Below are 19,166 nucleotides of genomic sequence, written 5' to 3' on the forward strand. Positions count from 1 at the left end.
TTCAACCACTCAGAGAAAAGAGAAACTGCATTACAGAGATCCCTCAGGCCAAGATTAGCATCTCCAGCCGCTAATGCTGCATGGAGAGCAGGGGGGGGGGGGGGGGCAGACATGATGGAGGAGGAAGTCGCGGCGAGGACACGTTTTTTTTCTTTTTCCCTCCTCCTGAGCGTTCACGTTAACGTCTTCTCAGAGAAACACTCGGGGTGAAGCAGCGTTGTGATGTTGTGATGTTGTGATGTTGTGATGCGTCTGTCAAGAAGCCGTCACGTCTCATCAGCTCAGGACCGACGTGACGAATCCTCCTCACGACAAACTGGATTTACTGCAGTGGAGCTGATGAATATCAACACTGATCGACACTGATCGATCCATGTCGGGAGGATTAAAGGGATAGTTCAACATTTTTAGCAAATATATGGCCCATTGCCATATAATCCCTATAGTCGTAGCAGTAGGTTTGTTACCTTTATTTGTCGGTGTAAGATGTTTTTAGAACGGCGGAGCAGAGCCGCGAGCTGCTCAGAGCTACGCTACGGAGGCTCATTATGGGATTTCTTGGTTTCCCTTCATCAAACTCATCAAATACACAATTCAACAACTCCACAACGCTCTGGTGGACAAGTTGTGAGCTGCACATTCACCACGCTGTGAGATAATAACACAACGTTACCAGACAGAGTTGTTTTAGAGGGAAATACAGAGACTGCTTGATGAAAAACTGTCCCTGAAGGCAACGCGCATCAGCGGTTTAGCATGTATTTCCCTCTAAAACAACTCTGTCTGGTAACGTTGTGTTATTATCTCATAGCGTGGTGAATGTGCAGGTCACAACTTGTCCACCAGAGCGTTGTGGAGTTGCTGGATTGTGTATTTGATGAGTTTGATCAAGGGAAACCAAGAAATCCCATAATGAGCCTCCGTAGTGTAGCTCTGAGCAGCTCACGGCTCTGCTCCGCCGTTCTAAAAATAGCTTGCACCGACAATTAAAGGTAACAAACCTACTGCTATGACTATAGGGATTATGGCAATGGGCCAATTTGCTAAAAATGTTGAACTATCCCTTTAAGAAGAATTTCCTGTGCTGCGTCCCTAAGGATGTTTGTGTTGTGTTGTGTTGCGTTCAGGAAATTATCGACAACTTCCCGCTGCAGAGCTGAAACTGAAGGACACATCTGGATTGTGTTCTGCATCTGTCACGGACTTCACATCGGCCAAAGCTCGCGGGAGAATATTGTAAACACACACACACACACACACATACGCACGCACACACACTCACCTTGACATAATGCACCAGGCTCTCCTGCTCGTTCACTTTGTACGTCTCGATGTCGTACTCTTTGGCCAATCGGAGGATGCGGTTCTGAGTCGGTCCGATGTAAGCCCCGCCCAGATCGACCCACTTTGTCTCCTTATTCTGAAAAGACACACACACACAAACACACAAACACACAAACACACACACAGAAACACACACACACAGACACACACACACAGTCAAACATGATAAAAAAGATCATTTACATTACACATTTCTGGCTGTTTATCCAGCGCTGGCTAACATCTGTCTGTCTGTGAGCTCATACAAGGACATGAAACACACACACACACAGACACACATACTATAAACACACACAGACACACACACTAACACACTGATCTGGGGTCAGATACATGCTACAGATGCTCCGTGTGCAGAGTCTTGTATTTGATTGTATGTGTAACGATGTTTGCAGATGTAAAGCGCACGCTGCTTCCTGTCAGAGTGAAACTCCAGGATCAGTGAAGACAACGTGGTCGTCATGGAGACAGTACACCCCATAATTTTCAACATCCAACAAGAACAGAGTCTGATTTTAATCACTTTGGATTTAGATCCAAAAAAAACCTGATCAGATACAGGTAACATGTCAAACGATCAACCATTAATCTATTGATAACTCAACGTCAGTTCCTGATTGGCTCTCAGCTCATCTTAAACTTCAAGATTTTTTATTCATTACTTTTATTTTACTTTAACTTTGTCTGTTCCTGAGGATAAAATAAAATAAAAACTACAGGAGACAGCGTGTTGCATTCAGGAAATCAGGACGTCTGAGTCTGATTCTTCCTTTAAAGGGATAGTTCACCCAAAATTGAAATTTCACTCATTATTATCTCCTCCCCCTCATGTGGACTAAGGGCTGGGAGAAGTTTCAGAGTCCTCCGTGGCTTCTCTGAGTTACAGGGGGTCTCGGCGTAGCAGTGCATGTCCATATAACGGTTGCAAATGGATACCAACTGTCTTCGTAACAAAAAGACACACCAAAAAACATCCAAATACCTCCATGCTGCTCGTATGTAATGTCCCTCTTGTATTGAAGCCCCGACATGAGAAATTGGGCAAAGCAGTGAACTGAGACACTGGGAGCTTCCGCTACAAACAAGCTTAAAATATAGACTTATTAAATTTTTTTCGGAACAATTTCTCATGTTGGGGCTTCAATACAAGAGAGACATTACAGACGAGCTGTGTGGAGGTATTTGGATGTTTTTTGGTGTGTCTTTTTGTTACGAAGAAAAGTGAGCTCCGTTCGCAACCGTCATATGGACATGCAGTGCTGCACGGAGCCCCCCTGTAACTCAGAGAAGCCACGGAGGACTCTGAAACTTCTCCCAGCCCTTAGTCCACATGAGGGTGAGTAGATAATGAGTGAAATTTGAATTTTGAGTGAACTATCCCTTTAAGAGTTTGTCATCTGAGAACTGAACCTCTAAAATTCACTTTACAGCACATAGTACTGTTGTATCTCAGCTCTGAGACCGACACTTCAGATTCAGTCCTACACTTCACTAAAAATGTGAATAAGACACTTGATAACTGACTTTAAAGGGATAGTAGCATTTTTTTGTGGGGTTGTATGATCTCCAAATAGCCCCTAAGTACTTTAATTGCAGTAGAAGACTCTCTGCACTCCTCCCGTTAGCAACGCCAGCCCATAATAGCCCTGCCCAGAGATTTACAACATACATTGTTGTGAACAGACCCAAAGAAACGGCCTATTTTCACGGCCTAAAAGAGGTTTTACCTGAAAAAAAAATACACAGTTCCATTGTTCGCTATAATATATAATGATCACCAGTTGGTTAGCTCCAAATAAAAGCTGCGTTTTTCCTGCACTTTGAAGGGCTGGAAAAAATTATATTATAGCGAACAATGGAACTGTGTATTTTTTTTCAGGTAAAACCTCTTTTAGGCCGCGAAAATAGGCCGTTTCTTTGTGTCTGTTCACAACAATGTATGTTGTAAATCTCTGGGCAGGGCTATTATGGGCTGGCGTTGCTAAAGGGAGGAGTGCAGAGAGTCTTCTACTGCAATTAAAGTACTTAGGGGCTATTTGGAGATCATACAACCCCACTTTAAAAAAAATGCTACTATCCCTTTAAAGTGCAGCTTTCAGCCAAGAACAAGTCGACTCTCTAGCAGTGTGGTTAGGAGTCATTCTGAACTCTGCTGGTCTTACCCTGACGGTGAAGGTGCGACCGCCGACACGATCCCGGGCCTCTAGCACCACGGGGCTCAGACCCTGGGCCTTCAGCAGCTTGGCAGCACTCAACCCTGCAGACACACACACACACACACACACACACACACACACACACACACACACACACACAGACAGAGAGAGAGAGAGAGGTGATGATCTGTTAAAAGTATTTCTGGGAGAAGATCCACAATTTACTAAATTAGCTGCACAATATGTAACATTCTGCCACGATACTAGAAAAGTACACGAATGCTGATCAGAACCATTATTGATGTCATTTGATATTGTTGTTGGTTTTTATTATCATTTGTTACTGTCATCATTTAAGAACAATATGTGTATGTTTTATATATAACAACTTGCAACAGTCTAATGATGCCCAATCTTACCACACTGCAAAAATTCAAAATCTTACCAAGAATATTTGTCTTATTTCTAGTCAAAATTTCATGTCTAGTCAAAATAAATCTAATTATACTTAAAATAATACTCATCACATTTTGAAAGGTAGCTTGTTTTTAGACACTTTTTACTTTTTTCAAGCAAAATTTCCACTTTAAATAAGTAGAAAAATCTGATAGTGGATCAAGTTTTTCTTCCTTATTACAAGCACAAAAAACCTGCTTTCACTGGCAGATTTTTCTACTTATTTCAAGTGAAAATTAGTTTGAAACAAGTGAAAATGATCTAAAAACAAGTTAAATTTTAGGTGATGAGTCTTATTTTAAGTGGAAAGAGTTTAGTTTTGATTAAAATTGAGACATTTTGACAAGAAATAAGACAAATATTCTTGGAAAGATTTTGAGTTTTTGCAGTGCACACACACAGACATTTTATATATATATTTTTTTAAGTTTCATGTCATTTAGACTATGTATAAGAGAGAGAGAGAGAGAACTTGATCAGCACACACGTGCATGCTCACACACACACGCATAGGGTAAACCATTTATGTATACTCTTTATTATTAACTTGTTTTTAGATCATTTTCACTTGTTTCAAATACATTTTTATTTTGAGATAAGTAGAAGAATCTGCCAGTGAAAGCAAGTTTTTTGTGCTTGTAATAAGAAAGAAAAACTTGCTTTCACTGGCAGATTTTTCTACTTATTTCAAGTGAAAATTAGTTTGAAACAAGTGAAAATGATCTAAAAACAAGTTAATTTTTAGGTGATGAGTCTTATTTTAAGTATAATGAGATTAGTTTTGACTAGAAATGAGACATTTTGACTAGAAATAAGACAAATATTCTTGGAAAGATTTTGAGTTTTTGCAGTGTGAGAGAGAGACAGGGAGGTGATTGAGAGAGGCCGCATAACTCTGGTCTTAACTCCCTTTGTAGCGGAGGAGGAGGAGGAGGAGGAGGAAGAGGAGGTCAGAGTAAAACATGGACTCCTCAGACAGATAAGAAGACGTAAACTCTCCGACTCTCTGGACGTGAGAGAAGGAGGAGTGAAGTAAACGCTACGACCCCGACGACGACGTCTCCGTGGCCGGTTTCTCTTTGTGCTGCTTCACTGTAAAACTCTTTTGTTCAGGTTTCTCCTGAGGGGGATTAGACGGAGGATTAACTACCTAACATTTGCCTTTTGAATCACTTGGCTGGATGTGGAGGGAGAGGAGAGCTGTGGGAAAGATGGGAGGGAGGAGGAGAGGAGGAGGGGGGAGGGGGAGGGGCAGAGAGAGAGAGAAACACTTCCACAACTGATCAGAGGTCAGCTGACCTGCTGGTATGTGAGGAGGGAGAGAAAACAGAGCTGGAGTTTCACATGTCGACTGACTGACTGACACATTGTCACAATCATTACATCATCGCCTGATCACAATCACTTTGCACCATTAAAATCATCTCCATTCATCTGTATAAAAACATCTGGATGATGAATCTGACAGAAGCGTCAGATTTCCATCACTGTCTCCTCATTGTTTTGACTGGTCCTCTTTTAAAAGGTAGGCTACATCTACTTGTAAGACTTTATTTTATGGGTCCTGTTTTTTTCTAGCAAAGAAACTGTATGAAAGCTTTTAGTCATTGACTCTGTGATGCCGTGAGTCTTATTTCTAACTCTTCAGTTGTGGCGTAACGCACCATGCTCTGTGGTTGCACTGCGCTGCAAAAACTCAAAGTCTTTCCAAGAATATTTGTCTTATTTCTTGTCAAAATGTCTAATTTCTAGTCAAAACTAATCTCTTTGCACTTTAAATAAGACTCATCACCTAAAAATTAACTTGTTTTTAGATCATTTTCACTTGTTTCAAACTAATTTTCACTTGAAATAAGTAGAAAAATCTGCCAGTGAAAGTAAGTTTTTTGTGCTTGTAATAAGAAAGAAAAACTTGCTCCATTGTCAGATTTTTCTACTTATTTCAAATGAAAATAGACTTGAAATAAGTCAAAAGTGTCTAAAAACAAGCAACTTTTTTAATGTATAACTAGGTATAATGAGATTTGTTTGGACTAGAAATGACATTTTGACTAGAAATAAGACAAATATTCTTGGTAAGATTTTGAGTTTTTGCAGTGTAGTGCGTAGGAATACGGTTGTTCTGCAGCTGACACAAAAAAAAGTAGTGCCAAAGAAAAGTCCTGCTTTCATGAGAAGAGAAACAACCACATAAACCAACAGTCAATCTGATGTTGGACCAACTTGTGGCTCTGTGGTTGTGTTTTTTTTCTTTTCTCTTTTATTACTCTCATTATTTTGCTCTGATGATTTAGTTTCCTCTTAATTCAGCTCCAGTTCTGTGGAAAAGGCCTCGTCACTGACCCGAGGGCATCGTCGCGTTGTGTTCAGACAGGAAACGTGTCGTCGCCACAGAGCATGAAAACATGTTTCATGGATCAGAAGAACAAGACCATCTTCATCTCACAGTCACATCTGTGTAAATGTTATCCTGGCCTTTCTCCATCCTCACATCCAACTCTCTCCATTCAGACCCTGCTGAGCCGTGTTAAAGCCAGCAGGGTTATATTAGCTTAAACATAGTTTGTCCTGTATTACCCAACCTCAGCCCCTTCCTCCTCCTCCTCCTCCTCCTCCTCCCCCTCTGAACAAACACACCCAGCCTGCCAGGCTTTGGAGAACAGCATTAGTCCTGACCAGAGGAGGCTCGCAAATCTTCCCCCACGTTAAATTGATGCTATTACCTGCGCTCGGCTAAAAAGGTCAGAGTCTGTCTTGGAAAAAAAACAAAGAGCATCTGTCTGCATCTCTTGTTTATGCCTCCAGCGAGAAGAAGAAGGAAGAGGAGGAAGAGGAGAAGAGAAGCCTCCTGTTCGGTTCAGACGCAGCTTTGATCAGGGAAACTTTGTTTGGATTAATTGAGCTATCATTTTTTCTTTTTTCTTTGATATAAAACAAAATACGAGCTAGAGATCAGAATAAAGCTCTCAGCGCTTCAAAGGACTCAGACTGAGCTTTCTCTCCCCCCAACCCCTCCCTCCTTCCCTCCGATGTTTACCTCCAGTTTCCCACTGTGAAACAAAGAGGAAGAAGAGGAGGAGGAGGAAAAATCAACTCCAGTGAAGTCGAGAGCAGCAGATTGAAATTCAGCTCATGCAGCGACGAGGACGAAGCTCAGAGCTGCAGAAACATGAGCGTACGTGTGAAACTCACAGACACTTGATGGATTTATCTGCTCTCTCGTTCTCTCTCTCTGAGGGTCTATAGCTACAATACGAGGAGAGATTTACACTGAGGACAAACATCTGGAGGCCTCTCTGCAGATGTTTGAGTTTCACATCAACAGTTTCCAGCTGCTGCTGCTGCTGCTGCTGCTGCAGCAGGAAAAAAATGTGCAGCGTTGAGTTTAAAACTTCTGCAAACAGTTTATCAGCCTCACATACTGAAGTGAAGTGTGCTTCTCTGGACTTTTACAATCCATTTCCACACAAGACAAAGTTTATAGCATCGTAGCTCCTCCAGTCTCAAACATTACGGCCTCTTTAAAGGTCCAGTGTGTAATAATTGGCAGAGTTTGTTGGCAAAATCTGAATCTACTCGGGCTGGGAATCTTTTACTATCTCACGATTCGATTTGATTCTGGTTTTTGTGGCTACGATTCGATTCAAAATGGATTTTCGATTCAAAACGATTTGATTCCTAATGATTTCTGCTTCAGTCTGTCGGTGTGTAAAGGATCCTCATGATCTGCTCCAGTCTGCTTTGCAAGAACGACTAAAGTGTCTTTTTCACATTTATTGAGTTTTAAACATGTATCCATGCTTAGATGGAATTGTTGAAACTGTTGCATAAAAGCAATATCACATTTTGCTTAAGTAACAAAATTAAAAATGCCTCTTTATTTAAAAAAAATAGTGCAGTTAAACATGCTGCCTTTTAAATTCTATTAGATTTTTGCTAATAAAAAGCCAAATAAGTTGCACACTGGGGCTTTAAATATTAAACCTGAACTCTCCTAGGTCTGTTCTCTCCTCCTCTGTGTCTCTAACCCTCCTCTCCTCCATGTGCATTTGTTTCCAACAACGAAGAAGCCGGTGAGAAATCAATCCATGGAGCGGTGGATAAGGTTATTTATCATCTACCATGTTACCATGTGTATATCTGTGTAGTCTTATCTGTCATCAACAAGAGATTACACTGTAAAAACTCAAAATCTTTCCAAGAATATTTGTCTTATTTCTTGTCAAAATGTCTCATTTCTAGTCAAAACTAATCTCTTTCCACTTAAAATGAGACTCATCACCTAAAAATCAACTTGTTTTTAGATATTTTTTACTTGTTTCAAACTAATTTTCACTTGCAATAAGTAGAAAAATCTGCCAGTGAAAGTGAGTTTTTTGTGCTTGTAATAAGAAAGAAAAACTTGCCCCACTATCAGATTTTTCTACTTCTTTCAAATGAAAATAGACTTGAAATAAGTACAAAGTGTCTAAAAACAAGCTCCTTTTTAATGTGATGATTCTTATTTTAAGTAGAATGAGATTAGTTTTGACTAGAAATGAGACATTTTGACTAGAAATAACACAAATATTCTTGGAAAGATTTTGAGTTTTTGCAGTGTACAGGTTACGGGGCGCGTTACGTTACGTTTGTGTGATGGTGCCTGCAGCGTTTACACACGGAGGAGAGAAAGGTCAGCTGAGCTTTGTTGGAAACCATGAAGAATGAAGAATCAAAGAGAGATGACACTGATGCCTCCTCCTCCTCCTGTTGCTGCTGCTGCATCCTCACATTTCCTGTGTTTCTGCACCTAAACGCATCATCGGCTTGATATCTATCAAACAGACGCAGCCGCCGCCGCCTTGAAGCGCAGTCTTCCTGTCATCTGAAGGTGCAGCTGTCCGTCTGTCTCTCCATCCTTCTGTCTCTCCATCCTTCTGTCTCTCCGGCCTTTTGTGCTGCGTTGGGGATCAGACGGGCGGAGTGGAGAGAGGGAGGGAGCAGATATGATAAGTGATGTGAAGAAGGTTCATCAAACGTCTTCATCATCAGGTCAGAGAAGGAGAGAGTGTTGAGTCTAGGGATGTCACAATTATACATTTTCTTGGTACGATTATTGCCACAAAAATAATCACGGTATTACGATTATCACGATTATTATGCATTAATTAATTTCACAACACTATGAATATGTAAAATCAAATAGTCAAAATATAATTACCGTACATTACTCATTGTTTACACAAAATATTTCAAGTATCTATTAATAAATGACCAATTCTTAATCCCCAGGGGAAATGTTTGAAATATTCAGGTCATGAATTTTAATCGTTTTTTGTTTTGTTTAGCTTTTTTTTTTTTATTATTATTAAAAATGAGACGCTAACATTTAAAGGGATAGTAGCATTTTTTTTAAAGTGGGGTTGTATGATCTACAAATAGCCCCTAAGTACTTTAATTGCAGTAGAAGACTCTCTGCACTCCTCCCGTTAGCAACGCCAGCCCATAATAGCCCTGCCCAGAGATTTACAACATACAGTGTTGTGAACAGACCCAAAGAAACGGCCTATTTTCACGGCCTAAAAGAGGTTTTACGTGAAAAAAAAACCACACAGTTCCATCGTTCGCTATAATATAATTTTTGGAATGGAACTGTGTGGAACTGTGTTTTTTTTTTTCAGGTAAAACCTCTTTTAGGCCGTGAAAATATGCTGTTTCTTTGGGTCTGTTCACAACACTGTATGTTGTAAATCTCTGGGCAGGGCTATTATGGGCTGGCGTTGCTAACGGGAGGAGTGCAGAGAGTCTTCTACTGCAATTAAAGTACTTAGGGGCTATTTGTAGATCATACAACCCCACTTTAAAAAAGATGCTACTATCCCTTTAAATTCCTACCAATTCAATGTTACGTTAGTTAAATGGACCAGTATCTGTGCATTTACCATTATTTTTGTGCACATCTGCCAATGAGGTTCCAACATCAAATTTTTGTGAAAGTAACTGTATTTGGGAATCTTGTGGCGTTTAATACCACGATTAATTGTGAAAACAAGTAATTGTGACATGACATCCCTAGTCGACGCTCCTTCTTCTTCTATATCGCTTCATCTCCGTCTCATTTCCTCCGAGGAGCCGCTGGATGATTAAGACTTAATAAACGACACAGCTCTTTGTTAATTCATATTTAACAACAGCTATGACTGTTTCTCTGCTGCAGATCTCAGTCCTGTTGCACAACACCAGGCTGCAGCATCATGAACACTTGTATCTGTCCTCCCTCTCCTCTCCTCCTCCTCCTCTTCCCTCCTTCCTCTCCTCCTCGGGGCTCTGGCTGACCTAATTGTCTCGTCCCTCTGAGATGTTTGAACAGAAGAAGAAACATAGAAACCGACTGTGTTTCTTGTTGTTTTACACTGTTATTAATGTGTCTGACCTGCAGGTGTCAGGAGGTTTTATACACAGAACACACACACACACACACACACACACACACACACACACACACACACACACACACACTCCTACTAACAGTGATATATCAGACGACTCAAACCAAGTGTGGATCATTATTTCTACACACTTCTTACATAATATTAGGGGTTGTGCCAAAAAATCGATTCACATAAGAATCGCAATTCTCATTTAATATGATTCAGAATCGATAGGAAAATGTCCCAAAATCGATTTAAAAAAATAAAAAAATGAAACTAATCTGCTGGCTGTCGGCCTCCATTTCCTTAGAATTTAAAAGGCAGCATGTTTAACTGCACTGTTTTGTTTTAATAAAGAGGCACTTTTAATTTTGTTACTTAAGCAACATATGATATTGCTTTTATGCAACAGTTTCAACAATTCCATCTAAGCATGGATACATGTTTAAAACTCAATAAATGTGAAAAAGACACTTTAGTCATTCTGTCTTGTAAAGCAGACTGGAGTAGATCATGAGGATCCTTTAACACCGACAGACTGAAGCAGAAATCATTAGGAATCAAATCGTTTTGAATCAAAAATCGATTTTGAATCGAATCGTAGCCCCAAAAACCAGAATCTAATCTAATCGTGAGATAGTAAAAGATTCCCACCCCTATATAATATAATTGAAGTCTGCATCATTCATGTAAATTGTAACACGCCCAAGTGTCATTATCCAGATGACAGGAGCTGCAGTAGTTGTGTTGTGTTGTGTTACTGCAGAGTCGCCCTGGGCAACAGCTCAGATTTTTTTTTAAAAACGTAAAGGAAGGGGAACATGTGGTGAAAGACCAACAAACATCACATCATTAGTTTTTTATCTTTTTTTTAAAGGGATAGTTCAACATGGCCGCCTCGGTTCGGTGCGTCGCCCACTTATGTATTTGTAACGACTTGTAACAACTCATTCTAAGGAACCAGAAAGCTTTCATTGGTATGTGGGTGTGATTCCACTTCAGTGAAATACGTATTTATGAAAGACAGATTTGATTTTTGCTGATAAAAAGCCAAATAAGTTACACACTGGGGCTTTAAAGTGAAAAAGTAAAAACAAACTTTCACAATGAAATGACATTGTGATGTTTTATGCAGATTGTGCCGCTGCAGGGAGAACGAGGTGATGACAATAAAGACTAGAGATAAAGTCTGAAACCATATGAACACGGTTCTAACTGCAGCAGCTGCAGGTTCGAGTCCGACTCTGTATCGCTGTAACTTCTGTCTGAGACTAAACGTCTTTAAAACGAACTGGGACAAATGAAAGAGTCAAACAAGAGCTGCTGCTGGACGAGGACGGATCGTTTCTAATACGATATAATAATCAATAATCAGCTCTTATCAGACCAGAGGAAGGAACAAACACCTGCAGGAATCAATCAGACTTCATGTTTAGTGTGTGTGTGTGCGATCTATTAATGTAGTACAAACACACTCCTTTTCATCCTCTGCCCTCTGTGCTGGAAAAAGAGACAGGGACAGACACAGTTTCCTTGACAACAGTAATTGTTAAGATGGAGCCACTTGGCAGGAACAAACTGCATGTGTGTGTGTGTGTGTGTGTGTGTGGATATCCCCCGATCTCCCACTGTTTCTGTCTCTGCCACAAGTGACTCTATAATTCAACATGAATACACTTAAACACACACATACACACACACACACACACACACACTAGAGTCATCCATGCATCAGTTCTGCTTCCTTGTTACAGAGTTATTATTATACAAACCCTTCAGAATAAAGTGTATTCAGTGTGATGTGTGTGTGTGTATCTGCATATTTGAATGTGTGTGCAATGCATGTGTTTCTTTAGTTTTATCACACACTGATAACACGTTCAGTTCAGGGTGTGTCCCTCCCTGCTCTCACCCAGTGCATGCTGGGATATGTGACATGTTTACAGCTAAAGTCTGAATCCTGATTCCTTCTTGTTCTTCTCTGTCTGAATGTAAAATTGATTATTTAATAAATGAAAATCCGATAACGACGCAGACAAAGACTGTTCTTCTAGGACTGATCTGAGTCCTGCTGGACCGTATTAGTCTGCTACCTAAACATGTGACCATGCAGGACCACGCCACTTTTGGTTATTTTCTACTAGTTGTAAACTTCTGCATCCCAAAAAAACTGCAAAAATCCACATCTATCAACAACCGTCTGGGCCCCGACGAGTCCAATCATATGAATTTAAATTTTCCCTTCAACCATTTCCTGTTCCTGCCGTTTGTTTCTCCTCCTCCTCCGTCATTTGTCTCCGGCTCTAATCGTCTGAATCACATTAAAGCTCAGAGAGACGGCAGATCAGAGCAGACGTTCACCTCCAGCCTGGGGATCTATCACCACCACCGTCTGCTGCTGCTGCTGCTTTACATACACACACACACACACACACACACATACAGGACAGGACGGTGCGTTCATGGGCACCAGGAGATCCAGTTTGTCCCAATTTCAACCTGAGAGTCCTGCACTGCAAAAACTCAACATCTTTCCAAGAATATTTGTCTTATTTCTTGTCAAAATGTCTAATTTCTAGTCAAAACTAATCTCTTTCCACTTTAAATAAGACTCATCACCTAAAAATCAACTTGTTTTTAGATCATTTTCACTTGTTTCAAACTAATTTTCATTTGAAATATAAGTAGAAAAATCTTCCAGTGAAAGCAAATTTTTTGTGCTTGTAATAAGAAAGAAAAACTTGCTCCACTATCAGATTTTTCTACTTATTTCAAGTAAAAAAAAATGCTTGAAAGAAGTAAAAAAGTGTCTAAAAACAATCTACTTTTTATGTGATTTTAGGTATAATGAGATTTGTTTTGACTAGAAATAAGACAAATATTCTTGGTAAGATATTGAGTTTTTGCAGTGTGAGTACCAACCATCTAGCAAAGTAATAATAATACTTCACTAAAACTTGTTTTCAGCACTTACACTGACGTTTATCGTGTTCTATTCATGCATCTGAACTGAAAACTGATTGATCAGTGTCAATCAATGACTGTGTGGACTGTCCATAGCCTGAGTTACAGGTAGTTATGTACCGACCTATCCTATAATATCCTATATTCATTGTGAACCAGTGAGAAAATAATAAGAAACCAAACATACTAACAGAGTCTGAGGATTTTACTTCTGAGCTCAGGTCGACAGCTGATGGCAAATTCGCCTTTAACTGTCGGTGCAAGCTATTTTTAGATTGGCAGGGGAGGGACGCAACAAGCTCTGCATGGTGCATGGTACACTGCAAAAACTCAAAATCTTACCAAGAATGTTTGTCTTATTTCTAGTCAAAACAAATCTCATTATAGCCTACTTAAAATAAGACTCATCACATTTAAAAGTAGCTAGCTTGTTTTTAGACACTTTTTACTTCTTTCAAGCAGATTTTCACTTGAAATCATCTGATAGTGGACTAAGTTTTTCTTTCTTATTACAAGTAGGCCTACAAAAAAACTTGCTACACTGGCAGATTTTTCTACTTATTTCAAGTGAAAATTAGTTTGAAACAAGTGAAAATTATCTAAAAACAAGTTATTTTTTAGGTGATGAGTCTTATTTAAAGTGGAAAGAGATTAGTTTTGACTAGAAATTAGACATTTTGACAAGAAATAAGACAAATATTCTTGGAAAGATTTTGAGTTTTTGCAGTATACTTTGGCCTTTCCCGCATCAAACTCATCAAATACACAATCCAACAACTCCACAACGCTCTGGTGGACAAGTTGTGACCTGCACATTCACCACGCTAAGAGATAATCATGTAACATTATGTAACATTACGACACATGAAGCGAAACCTACTCTGAACTACTTTGCGCTTTTGAAATCCCTCCGCCTGCAGCAGCCGTGTCTGGAATGTAGTTCCGGCTGCATTTACCTCTAAAACAACTCTGTCTGGTAATGTTACATGATTATTTCATAAAGTTAGTTAGGCCCAATTGTTGTAAAACGCGTGCTAAAGAAAGTGCCCTCTTCAGTGGCGAGGACGCGCTGTATGTGGCCTTTTTTTTTTCCTTTTCGCCCCTGCCCTTCAAAAAGTCTGTGCACGCCACTGCTGCAGAACCTAAATAGGCTAACTCACACAAAAATTACGATACCAACCAAAAAAAGTGCCAAAGTAACCGTCACCATCACATAGGCCTACAAGTAGGCTACGTTGAAGAGGCATTTAGCTTAGCTTTAGCTTAGCTCTTTGGTCCAGTTTACCCTTTTAACGACGGCAGCAGAGAGAGAGAGAGAGAGAGAGACAGGAAAAAACACATGATCAATAAGAGTTCAATACACGGTCCACACCCTGAGTGACCACTCAGCTCACACAGACTCACACAGACTCACTCTCTGAAGGAAACGCTGTGTTAGCTGTTAGCCGTTAGCCACACTGAGCTACGACCAGCAGGTGGTTGAAGCTTCATCATATTAAACGTTTAGCTCGTCTTTGTATTTGATAAATAGTTAATGCAGATGTCACGTATCATCAATGTTTCATGTGTGACAGCATCAACAACGGCCTCCATCGACCTCTGAAGCTCTTTCTTTGTCCCCCGAGTTGTCGTTTCTCCCGACGTGACACAAACGCCTCCTGAGAACTGACTGACGCCGTGAATAACAAACATGAAGCGCGTTTAATAAAACACACGTCGTCTGACAGCTGCACACGAGTCTGACATTTCATTGTCTTTGAAAACTAAACTTACTCCTGTGTGTGTGTCTGTGTGTGTGTGTGTCTGTGTGTGTGTGTGTGTGTGTGTGTGTGTGTGTGTGTGTGTGTGTGTGTGTGTGTGTGTCCTCACAAACAAAAACCATTCGATAGCAGCTGAGTGACATGTGAGCCACTTCAATCAGAGCCACTAAAAGCTTCCATATTGATCCGGAGGGGGAGACATTTACAAGACGCGCAATCACACACACGCACACACGCACACACACACGCACACACAAACACACACAGACAGACACACACCGTCTCGTGTTCTCAGCTCGGAGACACTGATTGGCTGTTTATGGGCAACAAACACAGGAGCAACACTGACAAGCAATTACCTACATGAGGCCGAGGGGACAAGAGTGAACCATTGTTCTCTGTGTGTGTGTGTGTGTGTGTGTGTGTGTGTGTGTGTGTTGTCTTATTAGCTCCAGGGCTTTACACTGAATATTTTATAGAGATTAAAACGGCTTTATTCACCAGGTGCCGCGTTAAATCCTAAATATTGTGGGAGCTGCTGAGTCGCTGGTAAAAAAGCAGGTTGATGGCCGAGCTAAGTTAGTTAGCTATAGGTTCATATTTACTGTACAAACACTTAACTGTATTGGTTCTCAGTTGTTTTTAACCCTCCTGTTGTCCTCCTGGGTTAAGGAAGGAAGGACAAAAGGAAGGAAGGAAGGAAGGATAAAGGGATAGAAGGAAGGAAGGCAGGAAGGACGAAGGGAAAGAAAGAAACTCAAAATCTTACCAAGAGTATTAGTCTTATCTCGAGTCAAAATGTAATTTCTAGTCCAAACAAATCTAATTATACTTAAAATAAGACTCATCACATTAAAAAGTAGCTGGTTTTTAGACACTTTTTACTTCTTTAAAGCTGATTTTCACTTGAAATAAGTAGAAAAATCTGACAGTGGATCAAGTTTTTCTTTCTTATTACAAGCACAAAAAACCTGCTTTCACTGGCAGATTTTTCTACTTATTTCAAGTGAAAATTTGTTTGAAACAAATGAAAATGATCTAAAAACAAGTTCATTGTTAGGTGATGAGTCTTATTTTAAGTGAAAAGAGTTTAGTTTTGACTAGAAATGAGACAAATATTCTTGGAAAGATTTTGAGTTTTTGCAGTTAAGTGTGAAGGGTAAGAAGGAAGGAAGGACAAAGGGAAAGATGGGAGGAAAGAATGAAGGAAAAAAGGAAGGAAAGATAGATGGAGGGAGAGAACAGATTGGGTCCAAAAAAGAAGGAAGAAGTAAGGACGAAGGGAAGGAAGGAAGGGAGGGAGGCAGGCAAAAAAAAAGATTGTGGAAAGAAGGAAGGGAAAAGGGAAGGAAAGAAAGATGGAGGGAGAGAACAGATTCGTTCAAGGAAGGAAGAAGAAGGAATGAAGTAGGGGAAGGAGAAAGGGAAAAGGAAGGAAAGAAAGAAAGATGGAGGGAGGGAGGGAACAGACCAGGTCAACTGGATCAAAAGAGGAAGGAGATAATAACACAACGTTACCAGACAGAGTTGTTTTAGAGGGAAATTCATGCAAAACCGCTGATGCGCGTTGCCTTCAGGGACAGTTTTTCTCTGTATTTCCCTCTAAAACAACTCTGTCTGGTAACGTTGTGTTATTATCTCATAGCATGGTGAATGTGCAGGTCACAACTTGTCCACCAGAGCGTTGTGGAGTTGTTGGATTGTGTATTTGATGAGTTAGATGAAGGGAAACCAAGAAATCCCATAATGAGCCTCCGTAGCGTAGCTCTGAGCACCTCACGGCTCTGCTCCGCCGTTCTAAAAACAGCTTGCACCGACAATTGAAGGTAACAAACCTACTGCTATTACGACTATAGGGGTTATGGCAATGGGCCAATTTGCCAAAATGTTGAACTATCCCTTTATTAACTGAGTCAATATGGGGACAGGACAGGTTGTCCGGCTCACACGCTCACACAAAAGGGTCGAAGCAATCAGTCGGACAAACACGACGACACCTGCATCAGATGTGGCCGTCTCTTTGTGCCACAGGTGGACACTCCTCCTCCTCCTCCTCCTCCTCCTCTTCCTCCTCCTCCTCCTCTTCCTCCTCCTCCTCTTCCTCCTCTTCCTCCTCCCGCTGAGCAAACAGTGTGTGTCACCATTTATAACATTAACCCTGCAGAGATTTTACAGCTGCACATTTCTCACGGCTTTTACCTGGCTGCCGCACGCGAAGGCAAACAGCGGGCGAGGCAGAGGCACGCAGGGAATTACACCAGGACACACACACACACACACACACACACACACACACAGAGAGAGAGAGATGAGGCGTGGGTCTAATGATTATATCTGGCAGCTCAGCCAACACGTTCCTTTGTTTGCACAGCTGGACGGAGAAAGTGGCGTTGTGGGATTGAGGCCGTGCTGATGGAAATGAGAGCGTCTGTCTGTCAGGGAGCGTTCAGGGTTCGTGCTGCAGCCTCGTCGCCGGCGTTCACACGTCACCTGAAGACGAACGGACTCACACAGGTGCATCTCACTAGACAGGAAGAGGAGGAGGTACACTGCAAAAACTCATAATCTTTCCAAGAATATTTGTCTTGTTTCTTGTCAAAATGTCTCATTTCTAGTTAAAACTAATCTCTTTCCACTTAAAATAAGACTCATCACCTACAAATTAAAGGGACAATGAGGAGTTTCTATTTGGTTATAAAAAAGTCTCATATTAATGTGGATGAATCTCCGCTACCCACACTTGTTAATGGGCCCATTTTCAATAAATATATCGTTTTGTCTCTATCGTTATTTTGTTATTATTAGTGGTGGTGGAAATGCTGGTCGAGCCGACCAGCGTTTCTTTACTTTCGCTCATGAGAATAACGCCGCCTTATTGCCGTTTATGGTCGGAACTACGACGGTATGTGATCGTCTTCGAACCTCTGACTTTAATTCTTGATGAATGAAAACATGAGTCTGTCTTGCGCCGGTCAAAGAATTCTACGCTGTGCGGAGGCTCATAAATGTAGAGTGAAAACGCTTCGCTTTTCCAAAACTCCTCGTTGTCCCTTTAAAATAAGACTCATCACCTAAAAATTACATTGTTTTTAGATAATTTTCACTCGTTTCAAACTAATTTTCACTTGAAATAAGTAGAAAAATCTGCCAGTGAAAGCAAGTTTTTTGTGCTTGTAATAAGGAAGAAAAACTTGCTCCACTATCAGATTTTTCTACTTATTTCAAATGAAAATAGACTTGAAATAAGTAAAACCTGTCTAAAAACAAGCTACTTGAATGAGATTAGTTTTGACTAGAAATGACATTTTGACTAGAAAAAAGACAAATATTCTTGGTAAGATATTTGATTTTTTGCAGTGTATAGGACGGCTGAGGCCCAGAAACCAGAGAGGAGGAGGAGGAGGAGGCGACAGTGTCAGTAATAAGTTGTTATTCCAGGGAATCATGTATAATAATAAGTGTGTGTTCTGTCTGCAGGCAGCTGTTGTGTTTGGCTGCTGCCCAGCTCTGTAAACACTAGCGCACCTCAACAAGAACAATGGAGCCCGACAGACACCAAGACGTGGACACGTAAACACTAAAATGAAGACGACGTCCGTCCAGACGAGTTTTAGCCGCATATCAGGAGCTACTGTAAACAGAAGGAGCGTCCACACAGTCCAGATGTTGCCACTGTCTTTCAAGCCGCTGAGGAACTTAAAGCTCGTCTTTTGTGACACTTCCAAAAAGTCAAAGGGTCCATGATCGATTCAACATGTTTATTGGAACAAAAAATCCAGAAATCTTGACGTAAGAACCTAACGAAAGAAACAAGCTAACTATATTTTGGCTCCTACACCAGATGTGTACAGACAGCTGTAAACAGGAAGTAGATCATTGCAGAAAATATCACAAACAAGCAACAAGCAAACAAAGAGTTTTACTTGTTGTACCACTGATTGCCCTACAGGGACACAAATGAAGCTGAACTGAACAGAAATGCACAAGTTTTCCATCGTTTCCAAAGCTCTACCAGACGACAACACAACAAAGGAGTTTCCAAACATTTCTGAACTCTCCTGGCTCTGGACACAAGG

General features: G+C 40.7%; 1 protein-coding gene across 1 annotated transcript in view; it reads right to left on the reverse strand.

Moving 5' to 3' along the window:
- maoa (monoamine oxidase a) overlaps nucleotides 1-19,166 on the reverse strand; it is a 60,417-nt gene that overhangs the window by 33,340 nt on the left and 7,911 nt on the right. Inside the window, exons 2-3 of the mRNA XM_085766090.1 lie at nucleotides 3,507-3,601; nucleotides 1,283-1,420 (exon numbers count right to left, since the gene is read on the reverse strand). Of these exons, the coding sequence (XP_085622216.1) occupies nucleotides 1,283-1,420; nucleotides 3,507-3,601 (233 nt within the window). The remainder of the gene's footprint in view (nucleotides 1-1,282; nucleotides 1,421-3,506; nucleotides 3,602-19,166) is intronic.

This window comes from Trachurus japonicus, chromosome 21 (genome assembly GCF_045865225.1).
Source record: "Trachurus japonicus isolate A0001 chromosome 21, Traja_1.0".
NCBI lineage: Eukaryota > Metazoa > Chordata > Actinopteri > Carangiformes > Carangidae > Trachurus > Trachurus japonicus.